This window comes from Ambystoma mexicanum, chromosome 12 (assembly GCF_040938575.1).
Source record: "Ambystoma mexicanum isolate Mex_15411 chromosome 12, UKY_AmexF1_1, whole genome shotgun sequence".
Taxonomy (NCBI): Eukaryota; Metazoa; Chordata; class Amphibia; order Caudata; family Ambystomatidae; genus Ambystoma; species Ambystoma mexicanum.
Window position 1 is genome coordinate 970,972,953 of NC_090936.1, and position 20,488 is coordinate 970,993,440.

General features: G+C 48.2%; 1 protein-coding gene across 4 annotated transcripts in view; it reads right to left on the reverse strand.

Moving 5' to 3' along the window:
• The window catches only part of CHKB (choline kinase beta), a 461,430-nt gene that overhangs the window by 351,187 nt on the left and 89,755 nt on the right, over positions 1-20,488 (reverse strand). For all 4 annotated transcript variants that reach the window (XM_069629455.1, XM_069629456.1, XM_069629457.1 and 1 more), the window contains one exon: positions 2,075-2,183. In XM_069629455.1, the coding sequence (XP_069485556.1) occupies positions 2,075-2,183 (109 nt within the window). The remainder of the gene's footprint in view (positions 1-2,074; positions 2,184-20,488) is intronic.

Here is a 20,488-nt window from a genome sequence, read left to right on the forward strand (position 1 = left end):
GATCGGTCATTAGAACCACAAGAAAATTGTGTAGTTTATCTAGTATTTTGTTCTTACGAAGAGCAGACCCACAGGGTGTCAGCAGCAATCTCCTTGGTGCTTTTGCAAATACAATCTAAAAGGGGTTTCCCCCCTCTACCCAATGAAGCAGCTGCTCAAATGTGAAGTAAGCCCCCTCTGAGAGATCATATTACTCCAGCCATTCGAACACTGCAATGACTCACTGTTGAGAACAGAGTTCAACTCACGGATCTATGCAAGCCCACCATGTTTATCACTGTATCGTAAATGTATTACCTTACCCGAGTATTTAGATTCTCCAAAAAAAACTCTTGATGGTCCCTCAGAATCATTGTTCTCCTCAGGGGGATGCTTTTTTCCTTTTTGGCACCAGTCTTGCAGAACAAACTCCCTGCACATCTTAGAGGCACTCAAACTCGCTCACATTACAGGATGCTATTAAAGAGCTGGCACAACGCAGAGAGGCCTTTGACAAATGTTGTGCTTTACAAACAACCCCAAAATAACATAACTATCTTGCCAACGGAACACTACACACAAACTGCAACAGAAATAAGAGAAACAATAGTCCAATCAGCACAACTGCATTTAAATTACACTATATTTTAGTTTTTTAAACATTGGCAAAGCCAATAGTTTTGGAGTGGATTATTGCATTTTACATTCACAGGCATGGCATGAACGCAAAATACTTGACCCCTACATAACCGGACATTACTTATAATGTTCTGAAAATATCAACAGGTTAGTGTTTACGTGACACACAACATTAGCAACAGATGTAAGCATTGAATAATATAGGAGTGCAAATGCACGCGAGGTGTGTATGTACGAATACAGGGTGAGAGTATAGGCACATCGTTTTTTACAGGCATCGCAGTTTGCGATCATATGTAGCATGTGGGCACGAGTGCACGTGCGGTGCGAGAGTGTGTGGACAGTGTGAAGAGACATTTTAACAGGTGGGGTGGCTAAGCTTGCTTTTCTGTTTTCAGCAGGGAAGGTAGGCTGGGGAATCCAGTTATTACTTCGCAATGTGCGTGAATCTGGCACATCCACGCACGATCTCCTCCTTCGAAAACCAATAGCTATACATTTGGTTCATTAAGCCCATTCCTATACTTCCGCCACCTATGCGCCAAAACAAAAACAGGACCAAACACCAATTACATTAGAAATGACAAAAGCAGAAAATGAGAAACTAATTCCTCTGCACATAAACGAACACGGGTAGTATAGCTCAGCGGCAACGCGCTCGTCTTAGACAACACAGAGCAACAAAGTTTCGAATCCCGGGTCGGTGCTTAGAAACCTCTCCGTATAAAAAAAAATTATATTTTTAATCATAAATTAGAGAACCATCAACAAACTAATGGACCCAGCCTCACTGCAGACAAATTGCACCAGAATCATTAGTGTACACACAATCTTCCTGCTGGTCACGACATTTCATTGCATTAAAATACAAATCTGTTTTATGAATGGCCTCTCTGTGTTTTTATGGATTAAGAGGTTTGTGAGGGTTACCCTAAGAAGGGACAGAGTGAGCATGATACTTGGGGCAGTCATTGGCAGGAGGGGCTGGTACATTCCTGGATTTACTTCCTTTCTTTTAGGTACCTTACTAAAGCCAGCAGATGTTCCATCAATGTGGTGCCATTGGCTTTTTTACTATTATGCACAGTATCTACCCCACACGCACACACGCACACGCTTGCAGCACTGAAATCCTACACTTGCAGTCTGGCCTGTCCTCGGAGGTTCTCAAATGAAACAGGCGCAGGATAGGATTACTAGCTCTGGCAGCCAAATCCCTCCTAGCACTCAGTGCAATGGGCTGCTTCGGGCCTTAAGTGGGCTCCTGTAGCATGTCTGCATGGCAGGTGTTGGGTTAGAAATGCTTATGCTTCTTTCAGTTTAGTCCTTTACGAAGGCACAGTGGTTGGAGACCCACATCTTCTTTGGTGAGATCTATGAATAGTGCGAGCCTATCGGGATGCCCTCTCAGTAGATCTCTGCCTGTGAGAGCTTTCAGTAGTAGTTTGGCGTATACCTGAAGAATGGCCCCGTAGACACGAAGCAGCACCTGGCGTGGTTCATCCCCTTGGCTCGCCACATGGTCACCGAGTGCACATTTGAAGAGCAGGTTGCTGAGGCCTCCACTGAAAAAGAAATAAAAACAGTGACATAATTATTTAGAAGGTGAATGCAGGAGGAAGAATAAAAAGCTCCATCAATGAACTGCGCCGCCGCCCCATGTCTATACCCTCCAACTAGACTGTCCCAGTAGTCTCAATTTGGAAAGAAGGTTGCCATATGGTGAGCATTTGATAGGAATTAAAGCACAGAGGGAGACACAAAGTGACTGGTTAGTGGAGGGCTACGCCGCTTCCTTTAACATTTTGGTAATACTTTGTTTTTCCAACTCTAAATTTGTCTCGCATCTTTGTTGAGGATGAACTATGTTGGATCAGGTAAAGCCATAGCTTGCTCAGAAGCAACCCAGTGTGCCACACACTTCCTATAGCAGCCTCAAAATCTGCACTTGCCACCAACCACTGTCGAATGATCATAGACTCTTGACGAGTAAGAAATAGAGTGCTGTGTGCATGTGGAGAATTTATGCAGTGAATAACTTTAAGCCTGTATAGTTTCTGTCAACTTCAAATGTTTACTCCTGCTATAGTATGCTTCTATAAAAAGACTCAAGTTAACATAATACCTGGTGCCACCTGGGAATGGTTTAAGGTGAGCTGGGGCATAGGAAAGAATGTGCCAAATACCTTCACAATTGGCAAACAAGTTCTTGCTGTGTCTGGGGATGGATAGCTATCCCTACTATGGACAAATCCTGAGGAAGCCTAGCTCCCACCATGGGAGGCTCCAGTTTTTACAGGATCGGTGCTTGCCTTTTCTCCCTCTAGGCCTTACTTGGCAGTCATCCTTTGGGAAGGAATCCTGGATGGCGTTTCTGCCGTCTCGACTCCGACGACACCCAGAGTAGTACAGCATAGCTGCCAGATAGGGCACACAACACTTATTCGCTCTGAAAGTGTTAGAACACATGCATACCTACCAAGCCACTAGCCAACTTCTCACACTATGACTACCCTGCCCCACTGTTCCCTACCCGCCAGCAAGTATTGAGATTCCTACGGGGAGAATGGCGTCCAAATGGGATTTACTGCCTCAACCTTGGTAGACTATGACAGTCTAACTGGATGAGGCCAAATGGAAGGGGTGATCAGTGTGACGAATCAGGGTCTCAATCAGGCCTTGGAGAAAATCCTACTTCCTAAGCTGTGTCAGAGAACCACCTCCCGCCCCCCCAGAAAAGAAAAACTCCCCCTAGAGCATTTACCCTGCCCTTTCACCCTAGAGACTGCCTGCAAAATGCGCAGAGACAGCCAGAAGTTGACCGTTCGCCTTAAGTAACCAGGGGGCCTGAGCTAGAGCAGGGAAGGAATCATCAATATATGTCCTTGCCCCCTTAATTGGTTATAAAAAACCTGAGACCACGTGGAAGGGCATTGTCGCAAACTACTAGTTCTTTTTCCCCTAACTGGGACATGGCTTACACATTTACTTGCTATTACAGCGAGTTGTTCGAGGTGTATTGATCAGCACTGTTTGGGTTAAAGTGCAGGAGTCGCAAACTCCAGGGCACAGCAATGCTTCGTCTACTAGAGGCGTCATGAGGCCATCCCACGCTTTCTTTTTTGGAGGTGCCCTGATTTATGATTTATGCATTTCTGCTTGGAGGGAGTACCGATTCCCCCTGTATGTTGGTCTGTGGTGAAAGGCATTACCTCTTGAAAGGTTTGTGCTCACCTTCTTTTGTTTCTGGCAGCATCCTGTTTTCTGTCAAGATACCTTACCGGACAGCTAAATGTGGACAATATCAGAACCCAGGTATTTGAGTGACCCCTCCACTTGAACGCCTAAAATATTTTTGCAGTCAGTGCATCCATGAGAATGTGTTTTTCACAAGAAGTTGACAGTTGTCACCCAGGCTCATCCCCGGCACAATGAAGAGTGTGGGTGGCCTTTATAAAGAGTGTCACAACACAGTCCTACGGGCATGGCAAGAACATCTACTTCGACAGCTAAAGGCCGAGGACATTTCGGTTGACACACTCATGTATAGACCACAGCATGCAAAACTTAAACTGGCAAATAATGATTGGATCAGAACTTGTCATACTAAAACTCTATACTCCAGAAACCTTCAATGCCATTCGGTTATACGAGCACTTAATGAAATCCCAAAATATTTGGAATTATTCCCTGACTGTATGGTTCGAGCTGTTTACATGAAGATACGACTAAACAACCTACCCACAAGAGACAAACTAGCGACGATACGGAAAATTCAGAAAAGTGAAAGACACTGCCGCTTCTGCAAAAACAGTGAAGTTCCAGAGACAATTCATCATTTAGTAATGGTCTGTCCAGACCTCATGGACCAAAGACAAATCTTTGGCAATCATTTCAACATTTCGGCCCAGTAGTTGAATGAAGATTCCCGTTGGTCATTACTACTGAATGGCCGGGGAAAAAAAAAAACTAATTTTCACAATTGTGAAATTTTTAGAACATGTTCTAAATCTGGATAGTAGACGATGAAAATAGTAAAAAGGAAAAACTGATCGACTATCTATTTTAGTTACTTGTAGAGTGAAACCAAGTAATTCTTAAGAAAGCATCTAGCCCCTGGTCCTTGCATATTAAAATTACCAGGTCAATAGCTTTCGGTCACAGCATCAAGGAGGCCATACCAATCCTGGTCAGCACTTATTTGACAGCCAATAGCCAGAACCTTGAAAGAAACTAAATCATGCTGTTGCTATAAACAAAAACAATTACAGACCCGGGTTATCTTAACAAACATCCACACCTTCAACTTACAATTTGTGGACAAAATACTTGAGAAAGTAATAACCTCGCAGCTAGCCTACAACAAGTTGAACAACCTGTTTTAGGACCGTCAATCTAGGTTTATATTAAAAAATAAAAGCACACAAACTAGTCTTCTGCTCGTGAATAAGTCCTAAAACCCCTCTATGAAAATGCATCAACTGTCCCGATTCTTCTGTACTGGTCTGCAATACATAGCACGTTGATTACTGAAGGTACTGCTTTAAAAGAAGAGGTCATCATTCCTTTCAGATCATTCAGCTAGAGTCAAAATTGTAAACTGTAGAGTCACCCCTTTCCCTCAACATATTAGTGTCCCAAGGTTTCCCCATTCCCTTAGATGCTTTAATGTGTATGTGCCTAAGACCTCCTTGAAACGTACTCCTCGAATGCTGATGACTCTCGGATTGCCTTCGAGCGGAGTACCACCAACCTAACATTTCCATAAATAAGTGCCTTGTGGAGAATATCAGGATGATTGATCACTCCTACCAGAAAGCTAGCAATAACGAGATCATACTCTCTGGCTTCCTTCTGCACCTGCCCCTACGTGCTTCCATTTAGTTGATTAGCCCCTATTTGCCTTAACCCTGCCCGGTTAAATATAACATTTCCAGCATTTTCCCTGGCAATAATATTACATTCTGACTTCAGATGAAGGAGCTAACTGAGAAAAAGCACATGCAGAAAAAAAATGTCAACCCCCATTGTGAAAGGCTGAAAACATCCTTTTCACCAACACACTAGTGTTGACCAGGATTGATTACTGCAATCTCTAGCTCTGAACAAATCCTTCATTCATCAACTCGCACACACAAAGCTAGGCAGTAAGAACTATCCTGAACCTCAAACTCGGGGACTCCACCTCACTAGGCCTCATGGCGCTTCAATGACACCCAATGGAAATGGTTTTCAAAGGCCTTTTCTTAGCCAACTGTAATTTTACAACACTGGCCCAAACAATCTGGCTCCTAACTTCACCAAATTTGTACCAAGCAGGAACATCTGACTGACAACAAAACAAAATCATCCCATCCTTGGTTAACAGATTGGCATGGAGGCAGAGCCCTTGCAGCAACTATGAAAATTCTGAAACAACCTAGCTCCCAACCTGAGAACTGAACCCAATGACTTAAAAGTCAGGAGCGCTCCAAATCCTGGCTTTTCAAGAAGATGTTCACATATGAGCCAGATTTCCTGCAACCATTTTCCAAATCTTGCTTGCGCGTACCCTTTTAGAATGTATTGTGTTTAGGATTACAACTTTGGGTTAAAATTAATGCAGGTGGGGTTCAGCAGGGGCATATGCAAAACTCGTTAGATGGCCTGCAGGAAGGATTTTTGTAAGCAATCTACGGATGAGGCAGAGCAAAATGTCTCCTTGGGCCTGGGGCGGACTGCCCTGTATGAAACTCTGGAGATTTCCCAGAAGGCCTCTGCACCCTGAGCCTCTTGTGTAGGATTTCCAAATGTTCCCATAGGAAAATACTTGGACTTGCTGAAAATGTGTAATATGGGGCCACTTGGAACATTATTTCCAGGGCCTCTTTTGGTTCCCAATCCACCCTTGCCTGGGGCAGCGATCCTGCTAGGAAGGTTGCCTGGGTTCACTGCTTATTGCAATGTAACGTGTCTTTGCAAACCGTACTGTGTAGTAGGGGTCCGCTTCCCAAAAGGGCCTGGCTGCAAACGTTCATCCAAATAATCAATATGTAGTCCAGTCAGAGGTTAAGAATCACTTGTCCAGAAAGTGTTTTTCAGAAGACTTCAAGAACGTTTTACAACACCAAATCCACAGTATTCCCCTGTCCACAAATTGATACCCGATACCTTTCCAAAGCTGCATACAAGGTCACCTCTCTCCAAACTGCCACAGCCCAGATTACTAATATCGACACGTTCTGCTCAGACCTGAAACAAATACAAAGATCTACTGTCCTGCCTGGAGAATATCGAAAACGTATCAAACTTTGCCCTCAACACGAAAGAAACCACATTTGGGAGTCCCACTTCCACATGCAGATGAAGCCTGAAAGACAAAAGCTCTTCCTGGTGTCGGCTCTGAAAGAGTGGCTGCTTTCTAGGCTTTTTGCCCTTTTCTTTCAGCACCAGTAAGTGAATGGCAAGTTTTGTATATTTATTTCTGGCAAAACTAATATCCTCCTCTACTGACCACATACTGTTTAAACATCCTCCCCCACTCAATTGGCTTTCTCTTCTACTCGCCCCCCTTCACAAAAATCTTTAAACGTGTCCTGTTCGTCCATCACCCCCCAACAGCCACCCACACCACCCTACCTCCCTCGCCCGCTTGCTCTCAATGCATAAACGGTCCCTCTCCAAATTTCTAGTACTGGTTTGCAAATCTATCCATGGGCTAAATCGCTGCACCTGTCTGCTTCTCCCACTCGCGACTCTCCACCTCCCACCTTCCTCAGTACCACCTTTCCCAGTCTATCTGCCCCTCACTCACATAGCATAGTTTTGCTCCATCTCCCATTTCACCCACAGTACTAACTGCCTGAAATCAACAGAACCACAAACATTCATATGTTCACAGTGGTCATCAACCTCCATCTACTACCCCCTTGTACGGGCCTCAGTTACATCTCCCCCCACCACCCCAGAACACCTCACTTCCACTAATGTAGATATTTTAACATCTCCCTTTATACTAATCACTGGGACCGTGGGTATCGGCCCGATTTCATGATCTTCCTCACTCTGATCATATGGTTAATTGCCCATTTAACATTTCCTCTCACTTGATTGCCCCAATTACGGGATGACACTATGTATGTGTTTCTTATAGAAACACTATATCCTAAATAAACACAGCGCAGGTCTACTGTAATGATGGTAGATGTTTCCCTGCTATCATGCCACAACATAAGGCATTGGCAATGTGTTTATTTACAGGCATATACGTTAAAATTCCGAAAGGAAAAATGACAGCATATTTTCTTTCTTTCTTTTTTTTTAAATGCAGGGGTGGGGGGGAACTCCCCTCTACCCCCAATTTTAACTATTCTCCTTACCCCCCCACCCCTATATTTCTCCATTCGAAATGTTTCTGCCAATTTTATCTGCAGATACCATTTAACAGCATCTAGCATCCAATTTGTAAACTGCTGAAACAATGCCTGCAGGTACGGCAGGGCACCGGAAATAGGAATATTGTTTTAACAGACCGGTGTATTAATTGTGCTAAAACATTAGTTTCCCCATGTACACGTTTCAGGCTTAATGCAAGTTGGTCAGTGGAAGGTGCCATTAAACCTCCTGCTTGTGTCTTTGTAATGTGCCCACCACAAGTACACACACATCCAATATAAACATTTCCGTGGTTAAGTTACTCGTTCCCGGAGCTACTAGAAGTCGGCGCATGTGCGACCAGGGACACCACTTTTTAACCAACAAACCCAGGGAGAAAGCATGCTTGTTTGACAAAGCACACTTTCTTGCAGAATGCACCTTTAATTTGTTCTGACCAAAAAATCTCTCCCGAATACTCCTTTGCAGATCTCATTCTGGCAAAGAAACAAAAAGGTAGAGAGCATACCCAAGAGGTGTGTAACATGAAGAGGCAGATAGCAGGAGTCAGATAGAAAAGCCTTCTTAGTATAGATGGAAGCGAACTTAAGAAAGAGTAGTGTATTTAACATGGGAGTGGCCACAGATGCACAAATGATAGTCGTGGAGAATAAAGTTTCGGGGTATAAAGATGCCAATTAATCCCTGTAGTGTCAGTTGCTGAGTGTTTGCTCTACCCAAACGAAGGCTTTCAGCACTGCGGGATGCTTATATACTTGAAAATATGAGTTATCCAGCAAATACACATATTGAAGGCCTATCATATCTCGAAGTCTCAGAATATTTATTGACCTTAGCAGCAGACACAGGGTGCTAAAGTGTGACCGTGGGGGAACCCACGTCTTCTCAAAAGAGACTTTAAGCTGCAAACCTTGGAGTTGGAAGGAACCTGCAGCGAGCCAGGAAGGTTGTGCCTACTTTGGCTGTCCCAGGTTTGGGGGATGAAGAAGACAGTGATGATCAAAAAGAGGAACAAATATAAGGTGCATCACATTCTGCCACCGCCTGAATTGTGTTCAGAAACCCTTATTGAACTAAGACTCTTCCAAGCCCTAAGGAGCCTTGGGGATTTCTGCATCAGCATGGCACCACTCAGCGAGATTGAAGACTGACTAGAAGGGGATTTTTGTGGTGATGATAGTATCTAGTGAATCTGTAGAAAATACAGGGTTGGGGTGGGGGAGTTCTATCTTTAGCTATATATATATATATATTTTAGGACGATTGTGCTCGGAATTCCAAATATGACTCATTAATGAAACTTGGTGCTTTACTATTGCGGTGCTTTACTATTGCGTTATCTATTTTTTTCTGATAACTTAAGCTGCCCTCAATGTTGTCTTTTTATGTGGGGATGTCATTTATTTGTGTTTTGTGGGAAAGTAGCTAAATAGGAAAACCAGGGCTCAAAATGTGCACTCGCCGAGTGATCATTGACTCTCGAGAGCAAGAAATGGTATGCTGTGTATATGTTGACAATGCAGGGGCGAGTTACTTTTTGCACCCGGCTAGTAGTTTCCACCTTAAATTGACCTCTTGGTCAAGGCCTCCTCATCCACGGGGCAGGTTTGTATCCAATTCTTTTCTTCTTTGTAGTGCATGGGCTGAAACAGTTACACTGGCCAGAAGGAACAAGTTACTTACCTGTAACTGTTGTTCTCCAGCATGGGTCTGGCATGGATTCACATGCTCATGAATATTCCCCGTCGTCAGGCTGGGAATCCTCGGTAAAGAAAAAAAACCAGTATCAGTTTCGTTTCTGATCTGTCTTTCGTAGTAATAACCAATCACTGGTCTCTGCGTCATACTGACCACAGCCAATGACTGCCCTCTACCTAAGCACCGCCTCTGGCAGCCATCTTCAGATTTGGAAGCACGTGAAGTGGCAGTATGACCAAGTGAAGAGCCGCAGAGGGGTAGGCGGGAGGGTTCGCATGTGAATCCATGCCAGACCCATGCTGGAGAACAACAGTTACAGGTAAGTAACTTGTTCCTTCTCCAGCATGGGGTCTGGCATGGATTCACATGCTCATGAATAAAGAATACATAGCAGTACACACATGCACAACCACGGGAGGTGGCAAAGGCTCAACATTAAGCATTACATCAAACTCAACATTAAGCATCTTACCTCCTCACCAGGCTCACCTCAGGCGAACAGGTTGCGCAGCACTGCTTGGCCGACCCTGGACTCCTCCCTGGAATCCCGATCGACGCAGTAGAATTTCGTGAAGGTGTGCGTCGACCTCCACGTAGCAGCCCTACATATGTCCAGCAGGGGCACACCAGAAAGGAACGCCGTGGTAGCTGCGATCGCTCTGGTGGAATGGGCTCTCAGACGGCCAGGCAGCGGTCGGTTTGCCAACCGATGACAGTACATGATACAGCCGGAGAGCCATCTGGAAATGGAAGCCTTCGAGAGAGCCTTCCCCTGATTGACAGGTCCAAAGTTCACAAAGAGTTGTGACGTCTTCCGAAAACACTTCGTGCGGTCCACGTAGAACTTCAGCGCTCTAGCCACATCCAGCGAGTGCAAAGTCCTCTCAGCCGGCGACGAAGGCGACGGGAAGAACACAGGCAACACCAAGGGTTCGTTGAGATGGAAGTCCGACGGTACCTTGGGCATGAAGGAGGGGTGCGTCCTGAGCACTACCCTCGTGTCGTGAAAAGTCAAGTACGGGGCCTTGCAGGAAAGGGCCTGGATCTCTCCCACCCGTCGTGCGGAGGTGATGGCCACAAGAAACGCTGTTTTCCACGACAGAAACTTCAACGGGGCCGAGTGCAGAGGCTCGAACGGAGGTCCCATGAGCTTGGTCAGCACCACGTTGAGCTCCCACGCCGGGGCCGGAGCCTTCACCGGCGGGAACGATCTGAACAGTCCCTTCATGAACTCTTTCACCAGACGATGAGACCACAAGGACGTCCGCCCCGTGGTTCTGGTGTATCGGGAGATCGCAGCAAGATGAATCTTGATGGACGCGTGTGCCAGTCCAGCTTTGGCCAGCGTCAGCAGGTACGGCAGTACCTGGGGAGCCGTAATCCGTAGAGGGTTAATCTTCTGTGCGTGGCACCAGACAGAGAACCTCTTCTATTTGTGTCCGTAGCATTTAAGAGTCGAGGACGCCCTGGCCTTTGCAAGAACCTCTCTGCAGTCGGCCGGTATGTCGTATCCTCCAAACTCTAGCGCTGCAGGAGCCAGGCCTGCAAGTTCAGCGATTTCGGGTCGTGGTGGAGGATGGCGCCTCCTTCCCTGGAGAGTAGATCCGCGTCCACCGGCAGCTTGATTGGCGGGGACGCTGACAAGTCCAGAAGGTCCGGGAACCATATCTGCCTCGGCCACGCAGGTGCGACGAGGATCATCCTGCACCGTGACCTCTTGAGCTGGTTGACGAGCCGGATTAGCAGTGGCAAAGGAGGGAACGCGTAGAGGAACAGGCCCTCCCAGGGGAACGAGAAAGCATCGCCCATGCTCCTCGCCTGGGGAAACCTGCTGGCGAACCTCCGGCACTTGGAGTTTGTCGCCGTCGCGAACAGGTCGATCTGGGGTGTGCCCCACCGTCGGAAGAGGCGATCCACTAGATCCTGCCGTAGTTCCCACTCGTGGCACGAGCGCAGCTCCCTGCTGAGTGAGTCGGCGATGGTGTTTTTTATCCCTGCCAGATGAAATGGCACCAGAAACATCCTTTGGGCGACGGCCCAATGCCACAGGTCCTGCGCCTCCTTGGACATTGCTGGGGACCTGGTTCCGCCCTGTTTCCTGATGTAAAACATGGTGGTGGTGTTGTCGGTGAAGATCCTCACCACCTTGCCCTTGAGGGACGGAAGGAAGGACCTGAGGGCCCAGAACACTGCACGGAGCTCCAGGACGTTGATATGGAGGGACTTCTCCGTCGGGAGCCAAAGGCCTCTTGCGTGCAGATTTTCGGTGTGCGCTCCCCACCCTTCCAGGGAGGCATCCGTGGGCACTGTCTCCTGGTGGTCTGGGGTCTGGAAGTCCATGCCCGCCGTCAGATGCGCGCGGGTGCCCCACCACCGGACCGCTCGGCGGAAACTCTCGTCGAGTGTGATCCTCTCCTCGAAGCCGCCCGTCGTTTGGATCCAGCGCGCGTCCAGGAACTCCTGCAACGGGCGCATCCGGAGCCTGCACATGGGAATGAGGTAGATGCAAGAAGACATCATTCCGAGGAGGGACTTGATGGACCTCACCTTGGCCGCGTCGGAAACCAACATCCGCTGTACCTTGCCCAGGATGGACCTGGTCCTTTCCTCCGACGGGGAGGCCAGAAGGGACACTGTGTCAAGCTTCGCTCCCAGAAACAGTGCGTTTTGCGCGGGTACCAGGTGGGACTTGGCGTAGTTCACGGAGAATCCCAGGTCCGTGAGAAGTTGGACGGTCCTTGCCGTGTGCTCCACGGCGAGCTCCCTCGTCTTGGCTCGGATGAGCCAGTCGTCCAGGTAGGGGTAGACGTGGATCCCCTCGCGGCGCAGCTGCGCCGCCACTGGTGCAAGGCACTTGGTGAATACCCTGGGTGCCGACCGTAGTCCGAAGGGGAGGGCTTTACCTCCAGGAGAAGCTGAGGGACGTGAAGCTCTTTCCTGGCCACGGGGGGGACGCGCGGGCACCTTCTTTGAAACTCGAGCGCGTGGCCCCGGGCTAAGGCGTCCAGCACCCAACGGTCGGTGGAGATGGACTCCCACACGCTGACGAAGCTCGCCAGCCGGCCTCCCACCGGGGTGCTTCGGTGGGGGCCCGACCCCACGGCCGGTTCAATCCTGTTTCGACAAGGCTTTGCCGCCTTGACCTCCTTGGCGACGACGGCGGGGTCCGCCAGACTTGCCTCGTCCTCTGTAGGCCTCCTGAGACGACGAGCGGGCCGCTTGACGGTAGGTGGAGAAACCGCCGCCGGAACCTTTGGAGGCGCCCTTGCCTCCGCTGCTCCGAAAGGGCGTCCGTCGTTGCTGCAGAACCCCAAGGGCCCGGGCCGTCTCAGTGTCCGCTTTAATGGCCTGAAGGGAATAGTCCACTGTTTTCCCAAACAGGTTGTTCCCATCGAACGGCATGTCCAGGACTCTGGTCTGTACGTCTTGACGGAAGTCCGTAGCCTTGAGCCATCCACGCCGCCTAAGGCACACGCCGTTACCTAACTGGCGAACCCCAGTGTCGGCGATGTCCGTCGCAATAGTGATGGCGTGGTACGACGCCACCTCACCTTCCTGTAGGATCTCCAGGGCATCCGCCCTCTTGTCGTCCGGTAGGAAGTCCAGCAGGGGAGCCAGTTTGTACCATAGCTCCCTGTCGTAGCGGGCCACGATAGCCAAGGCGTTGGCCGCTTTAATCGTCGTCGCTGCAGACGAGATGACCCTGCGTCCCATAGCGTCCAATTTCTTTCCCTCGCCGTCCGGTGGGGAAGTCGATGTGGAGGCCGCACCCCCCCCGCTTTCTTCCTGGCCGCCGCGGAGACGACGGAGTCCGGGGTAGGCTGCGCCCGGAGGCACAGGGGGGCCGCGTCCGGGACCCGGTACTTCTTCTCGTACCGGTCTCTTCTAGCTGGCGTCGTGGAAGGGTTCTTGAGGAGGGCGAGGCCCTCATCCCAAATGTCGTCCAGTAGAGGCACCGCGAGGACCGTCTTCCTCTTGGCCTCGCGCCGTTGGTAAAGGAATCCTTCCTTTTTCTTCTCCTCAGGGCAGAGTTGGAAAAGCTCGGATGCCCTGGCGATCATGGAGTGGAACGATCCAATCTCGTCGGGCGGAGAAGCCCTGGTGGGAGGTGACGACGGTAGATCCTCGTCGTCCGTACCCGTCGCTGCCGTGTCAGTCCGCGTATCATCCCCTCGGGTGGACGGGGAGGAGGGCTGGACGGGGCGCGACGGCTGAAAAGGAGGTGGAGGGTGAATCCTTCTTTTCTTGGGCGGGGGAACACCAGAAGGTCCCGGTTCAGGATCCCCCGACAGGAGAGGTTCCTCCGTCGGCAACGGTAGTCTCGTCCTTATCTCTGAGCATAAGGACTGTATAGCCAACAAAATGGCCGCCGAGTTGTCTTGCGGCGCTGGCAGAGGGGAATCCGACGGGCGATCGTCGTCACCTGCGTCGGGATCCATCCCGACGGGCCGGTCTTCTACTACGCCAAGGCCGTGGCTTAAGACCTCGATCAGCTCTTCCTCCGAGGTTGAAGCCGAATCTACGACGACGCCCTGCCCCCCCTTTTTCTTCCCCGCCGGGGATTTCACGGGGGTCCTATCGATGGGCACAAAAGAGGACTCCCTCCGAGGTGGCAGGGAGACTCTGAGCCCCGAGGTCGCCACCACTGGTGTAGCCTCCACAGGCTGAGCCAGGGCCGCCGCGACAGTTTCGATAGAGGGCTTGGCCGGATGGATTAAGGCCTTCACCACCTTAGGTGCGCTCACCGCCTTATCCTTGAGGGGGGGGGGACACTGCCTCGCTCCCCCTCCGATGGGGCCTTCGAGCTCGACCGGGCCTCTCCAGGAGCTTTGCCGGGTGCTCGCCCTTCCTCTTACCCGACCCAGAGCGTTGGCTCGTGGCTGAAGGTGCCGGGGAGGGTGCGCCCTGCCTGGCGCCCGTAGAGCCCGACCGTTCGGCGCTCCCGGTGCCAGCGGACTCGCGGTGCTTGGCCTTGTGTTGGACCCCCCGTCGCCGGGGCGTCCTCAAAGGTCTTAGAAGACCGCTCGGATTTCTTCCTCTTCTTCTCGCCCGACGGGCTCTTCCCTTCCAGCCAGTTGGCGAGACGTTGATGGCGGTCCTTCATGGTCCGCTCCGACATATTGCCGCAAAACGCACAGTCCTTCTCCACGTGCGTCTTGTCCTCATGTAAGCAGTAGAGACAAAAGGAGTGTTCGTCCTCCTTAAAGACGTTCTGCAGCTGGCATCCAGGGCAGACCCTGAACAGCTTTCCGGGCGTCGAGCTTCCCTTCTCCTGGGCCATGTCCGGGCCTGAGAAGCTTCTGGAGTCCTCCAAAAGCGTAGCTCGACGAAATCTTCACCCTTGAGGGGCGCAGACGAATCCGACACGGGTCCCCGTTGATCGGATGGAGAGTCGGTGGAGCTTGAGGCTCTTTTGACCGAAAAAACCGAAGTTTTTGAGAAAAAACGTGAAAAAAATAGCACTAACGCTCGAGAGCAATAGCACGAGGATCCCAACACATGAACGTGCGGTAAAAATCTGAAGATGGCTGCCAGAGGCGGTGCTTAGGTAGAGGGCAGTCATTGGCTGTGGTCAGTATGACGCAGAGACCAGTGATTGGTTATTACTACGAAAGACAGATCAGAAACGAAACTGATACTGGTTTTTTTTTTCTTTACCGAGGATTCCCAGCCTGACGACGGGGAATATTCATGAGCATGTGAATCCATGCCAGACCCCATGCTGGAGAACCACATTTATATATTTGCTGCTCATCAACAAATGTCTAAATGGCACAGACATGCCTTAATTCAGCATCAAACGCCACATCCTAACATTGATAAAAACGTCCATTCAATTTAACTCACTGTATCAATATCAAAATATATAGGCAGGAATATTGAACAACCAAAAGCTCATATGCAGAGCATGCTATCCGGCTTGTCTAAGGAGTTTTAAAAATGTGGTATTTGCCCTCTAAATGTAAATATGTGCCTTAAAAAACCAAATGCATGGTTACGTAAGGCTGCCAAAAATAGGTTACAAGCCCACAAACGGGTTAAGGTCATACCTTTACTATAACCTGGTCATCGTCATATGCTAGGAAAGGCCAGGAGCAGTACAAGGACTAACATAATAGTGAATTAGTGCAAGGCATAGCTACACGTTGGGGTTATTCATGTTAAAAATCTGCTTTCTACTCGGTTCTTTGCAGTTTAGATCTGCTTGATCGAAAATATTTGACCTTTTCCTATTTGACCTAATTATTTGGTCATTTTTTTTGGTCGAAAATGCTGGGGGAGACCACCTGCACCCACCCACTTACCCCAACGTTAACCTATTCCCTTACCCCTCCCCATATATTTATTTAATTTAATATAAAGAACAATTGAAAGAATTGAGCTAAACTGAAAAGGTCACATGTTTCTCGATCAAGTATGCTAATACCGTTCTTTGCAGCCATTGGTAGGATTTGCTTTTTCTGTGATTCAAGTGCTTTAAAGTTGATAGGTTGCAGTGGTTAGAAAAGATCAAATGTGCTATGTGGCAGCGGTTAGCAGAATAGATTAAATGTGCTTTGCATAGCGTACGGCTGCCATTGGATGGTCTTTGCAGTGCTGTACCCTAGTTCGACAGTGCACTGCTCAGCTCAGGTATGCAACAGACCAAAGTCTGGTGTCTGGATGGATGGTGGGTTCGGTATCAGTTGCCCACATGTGGTCACGTTCCAGGTTAAGGATTATCGTAAGTGATGTTGTGATCTTGTCGCAGTGGCTCTATTTGCTCGAGGGAGGCTGTGAGGTGATTGGTGAATGTGGTAAATGGAGTACTATGTGCCAATCTGAGGGCAGCAGCCAGGCTCGAAGCCCCACCATAATATAACAGTTCAAACTCTATCCGGCAGAGCAAAGGTAACTTCTGTGACTTCACAGAAACTGTTCCACATTGCTGAGATCTGAAGGCAGCCACTTGACCCGCCCACGCATATGCAGGAAATTCTTCTGTTGGAACACAACTTGAGAACAGACACTCCTGTATCTCCAGTTATGACATGGTACTCTCTCTGTATGAATACTGGACTATGCAACTTCTCCATTGCAGCATTCCCTGCTTGGTCATCTAGTTTCACGCACCATAGAGGCACTAATAAGAAGAGTGAATCATTCTCTACAGGCAACTCGCCATTCCTACTATCCATTCTCGGTCCTTGTTTTGCATAGGCAAACTATGTTGCTAGACACCTTCCACATTTCAAGCTGATGGTAAGGCACATAAAAGGCGTGTGGTTAGAAAACCATAGGATAAACACTATGTGGGGGGGAACAGCACTGGGACTCTTTCTATTCATATGGTATTTTTCTACCTACCCATCTGCCCTATTCACCATGATCCCTACCCCTCCTGCCATAATCGATCTGATGAAGGCCAGTGCAGTAGGTCTACGGTTTAAGCTTGCAACAGATGAAAGATATCACGCTTATCTAAGGTCGTGCCAAAAAAGTGGTCTATAGTTTTTCCTTGGGGGATTTTAACTCTTAATGGCAACTGCAGCTGAATACTGAATACTGGAAAATGATTTCCTCTGTAAAAGCCTTCCTTGCTCTTCTTCGGTGTGGGCTGGGGTAAATCTTTTCTCTCCCTCTAAAGGAAGCCGCTCTATAGTGAAGAATTGTTGTGAAGGACCATGAATGCTATCCAATCCATTGCATTTATCGTTTGCCAAGTTTCCCGGGGGAGGTTCATCCATTATGATCGGTGACCAAGCTTTGGACATTTAGTTTATTTTAGTTTATTTGTAGAGCGCACTAAGCCCCGAGGTATCTGGGCTCTAAGCTTACAAGTTCTAAGGTTACATACATTTATCTTACATTTTACAAAATTGCATACATGCAGTTAAGTTACAGAAAGGAGTGGGATAGGTACAGTGTTGTGGCCAGGCAGGATTATTTTACATAGTCATATTTACATAGTTGGATCTATCAGGGCTGAGAAGATCATATTAACAGTAGCTCTTGCTATCTTGCTCAAATAGCCACATCTTTACATTCTTCCTGAACAGGTGGTATGAGGTTCATATCTGAGCGATAAAGGGAGTGCATTCCAACTTGTGGCTGCTAATAGAGGGAAGCAAATTCCACCTGCTCTTTGTAGGTTGAACCTGGGGATTTTGAAGCAGTGTCTGTGCAGATCTAGTAGGGCGGGCCGATATGTTCTGTGAGATCCAATGCAAATCTGGCCATTTCTCCTGCTATCAATCATGTTTATTCAGAAATGTACCATCAAACTCAAAACAAACAAATTACAAACAAATTACAAGTAATGCAATATGAATAACACCCTAATAGCTATATTACATCATCAAAATCAAACCACTTAGGTAAGATAAGAGATACCCCCTACCAAAACTCAAAATACTTTGTCTGCATTCATCATCTCCACTTGCTATCATATTAAATAAAGTGCAAAGCGCAAAAGTTATTTTGTATTGTCAAAATAGCCTCATAGACTGAGGGTGGGGGTCATTATCCCAAGTGATAATAATCCCTTACTAGGTATAAAAGGTTATTAGCACATGGTGGTAATAGCAATACATGTTTTCGAGATTTAGTGGTGAAGTAAAACATTTTTACTTTAGTAGCAAGTAAAGTAAAAAGGCAAATTGAGTTTGTAAATTAAACACATTTTTATTTTGCAGTATTTAAAAATATGATGGTTCAAGGTTAAGCGTTTTAATTGTAACTTCGTTGAACTGGAATAGGTGTCAGGTTAAAGCATTTTCCAATGTTTTAGCTTTCGTCTTGTTGAGAAAAACAAGTTACTTACCATATCTGGTAACATTCTTTCGATGGGATGTTCCTCCTACGTATTCCACATCTATGACAGGTAATGTCCACAGTTGTGCTGCTTTGGCAAATTTTCAGCAGCGGGCGTCTGTCGTGATAAGCTTCTAGGCGCTTGCAGTAACCTGCACTTGGACTAACCTACTGAGCTATCTTGTGTGTATTAGAGCTTATTCGAAGCGTGGAGGAAAATGCTGAAATCAGCCAGGCCTCTCGAACTAGGTGAGCCTGCACGCTTGTAAGGGGTTAACTGCGAAGGCCCTTCTTGAAGACAAACATCTAGCTTTTGCAAGTGGCTCTACGCAGCCCTTGGGAGCCAGGCACAGCTTTGCACAGCCTTGCTCGTCTTCGCTCTGCGAGTCAGGTGCATTGATAACACAGGAATATCAGGCCTTCCCAAAACAACGTGCACGAAGCCTGGGAGCCCAGACTGGCTGTTTCCAGTCTTGTAACTTTCCAGGCAAAAACATGTTTACTGCCCGGAAGGGTGAGCCTAGAAGCTTCTCGAAGAGCTGGTGCATCATAGTGATTGACGTGCAGCCCCTAATAAAAGAACTATGCCTGGGCCAGTGAGGGAGGGACTCATCCTGGGCTGTTTGGTGAAACGCGCGTACGAAGAGGAACAGCGCCTGGACGACCAGCCGTGCACTATCTGGGCCGAGACTCCTAGCATCACATCCCCGCTCTGGTGTAGGACTGTGGGGGGCTTGGCCAGTCCTCCCCTCCTCTCTCAAGGAGTGCCGGGCACCTGTAGCGGCGAGGGTCCCTGGTGTGATCTGATCGTACCTTCATCTACATTTTCTAGGAGCGTAAGACAAAATAATTGCATGTTCATCTGAGACTGACAATTGGCATTATACAGCTTGCACTTTCATTCCCATATTATTGTAAAATGCTGCTTAGTTCTCATTAGACGCTGTAGAAAATAAATGCAAGCATCATCTATTTTGTGTGATTGGCTTTCTTCCAGACTGAGCTAAACGTGCTTTTGCATAAACCTACTTGTGTGGGAAGGTGAGTAGGAGTGATTTTATTGCACTAAGGGCTGGTCCCAGGGGGGTGCGGGATCTCCTTTTTCACTACAGTGTCCTGCGTCGATCCATTGTCCCTCAAAGGCCTCCATCGAGTGTCGACGTCACGGGGGGGGGGGTAAAACACACACACACACATTTTTCCCCCAGAACGTGTGGCGCCAATCTCCTGCCAGTATGACCGCAGATAGCCTTGCGGAAACGTAAGCTGCAATCACATAGGAAATTTAGTAGAGGGGCAGGCTGGGAGGGCAATGTGGAATACGTCGGAGGAACATCCCATCGAAAGAACGTTACCAGATATGGTAAGTAACTTGTTCTTCGAGGGGATTGTGTCCTCCGATGTATTCCACATCTATGACAGACTCCCAAAGCAGTACCAACCTATGGAGGTGGGAAAAGAATTTACAATTTTAGAATACCCAGTGAAATGGCTGAATAGAGGACTGCCTTACCAAAGGCCAAATCCTGCCCATGGATGGAGTCCAAGGAATAGTGTCTCACAAAAGTATGGACAGAGGCCCATGTGGCTGCTTCGCAAATATTGCGAATAGGAACGCCCCTCTGTAGAGCAGTGGAGGTAGCCACACACCTAGAAGAGTGAGCCCGTAAGCCTACTGGAGGGTCCTTTCGCGCCAAACGGTAACAACCAGAGATCGTCAAAATTATCCATCTGGACAAGGTCTGCTTGGAAACAGCCTGACCCAAGCGCCTTCCAGCATAACCAACAAAGAGCTGATCGCCCACTCTGACCCGGGACATCCTTGAGAGATAGAAACTCAAAGCTCTCCTAGGATCCAACCTATGGAGCCTCTCCTCTTCCTTACCAGGATGTGGAGGAGGATAAAACGCTGGAATAATCACCTTCTGGCTCAAATGGAATTCCGACACAACCTTTGGAAGAAAAGAAGGCCGCACCCGCAGGCCAACCCTGTCCTTATGGAAAA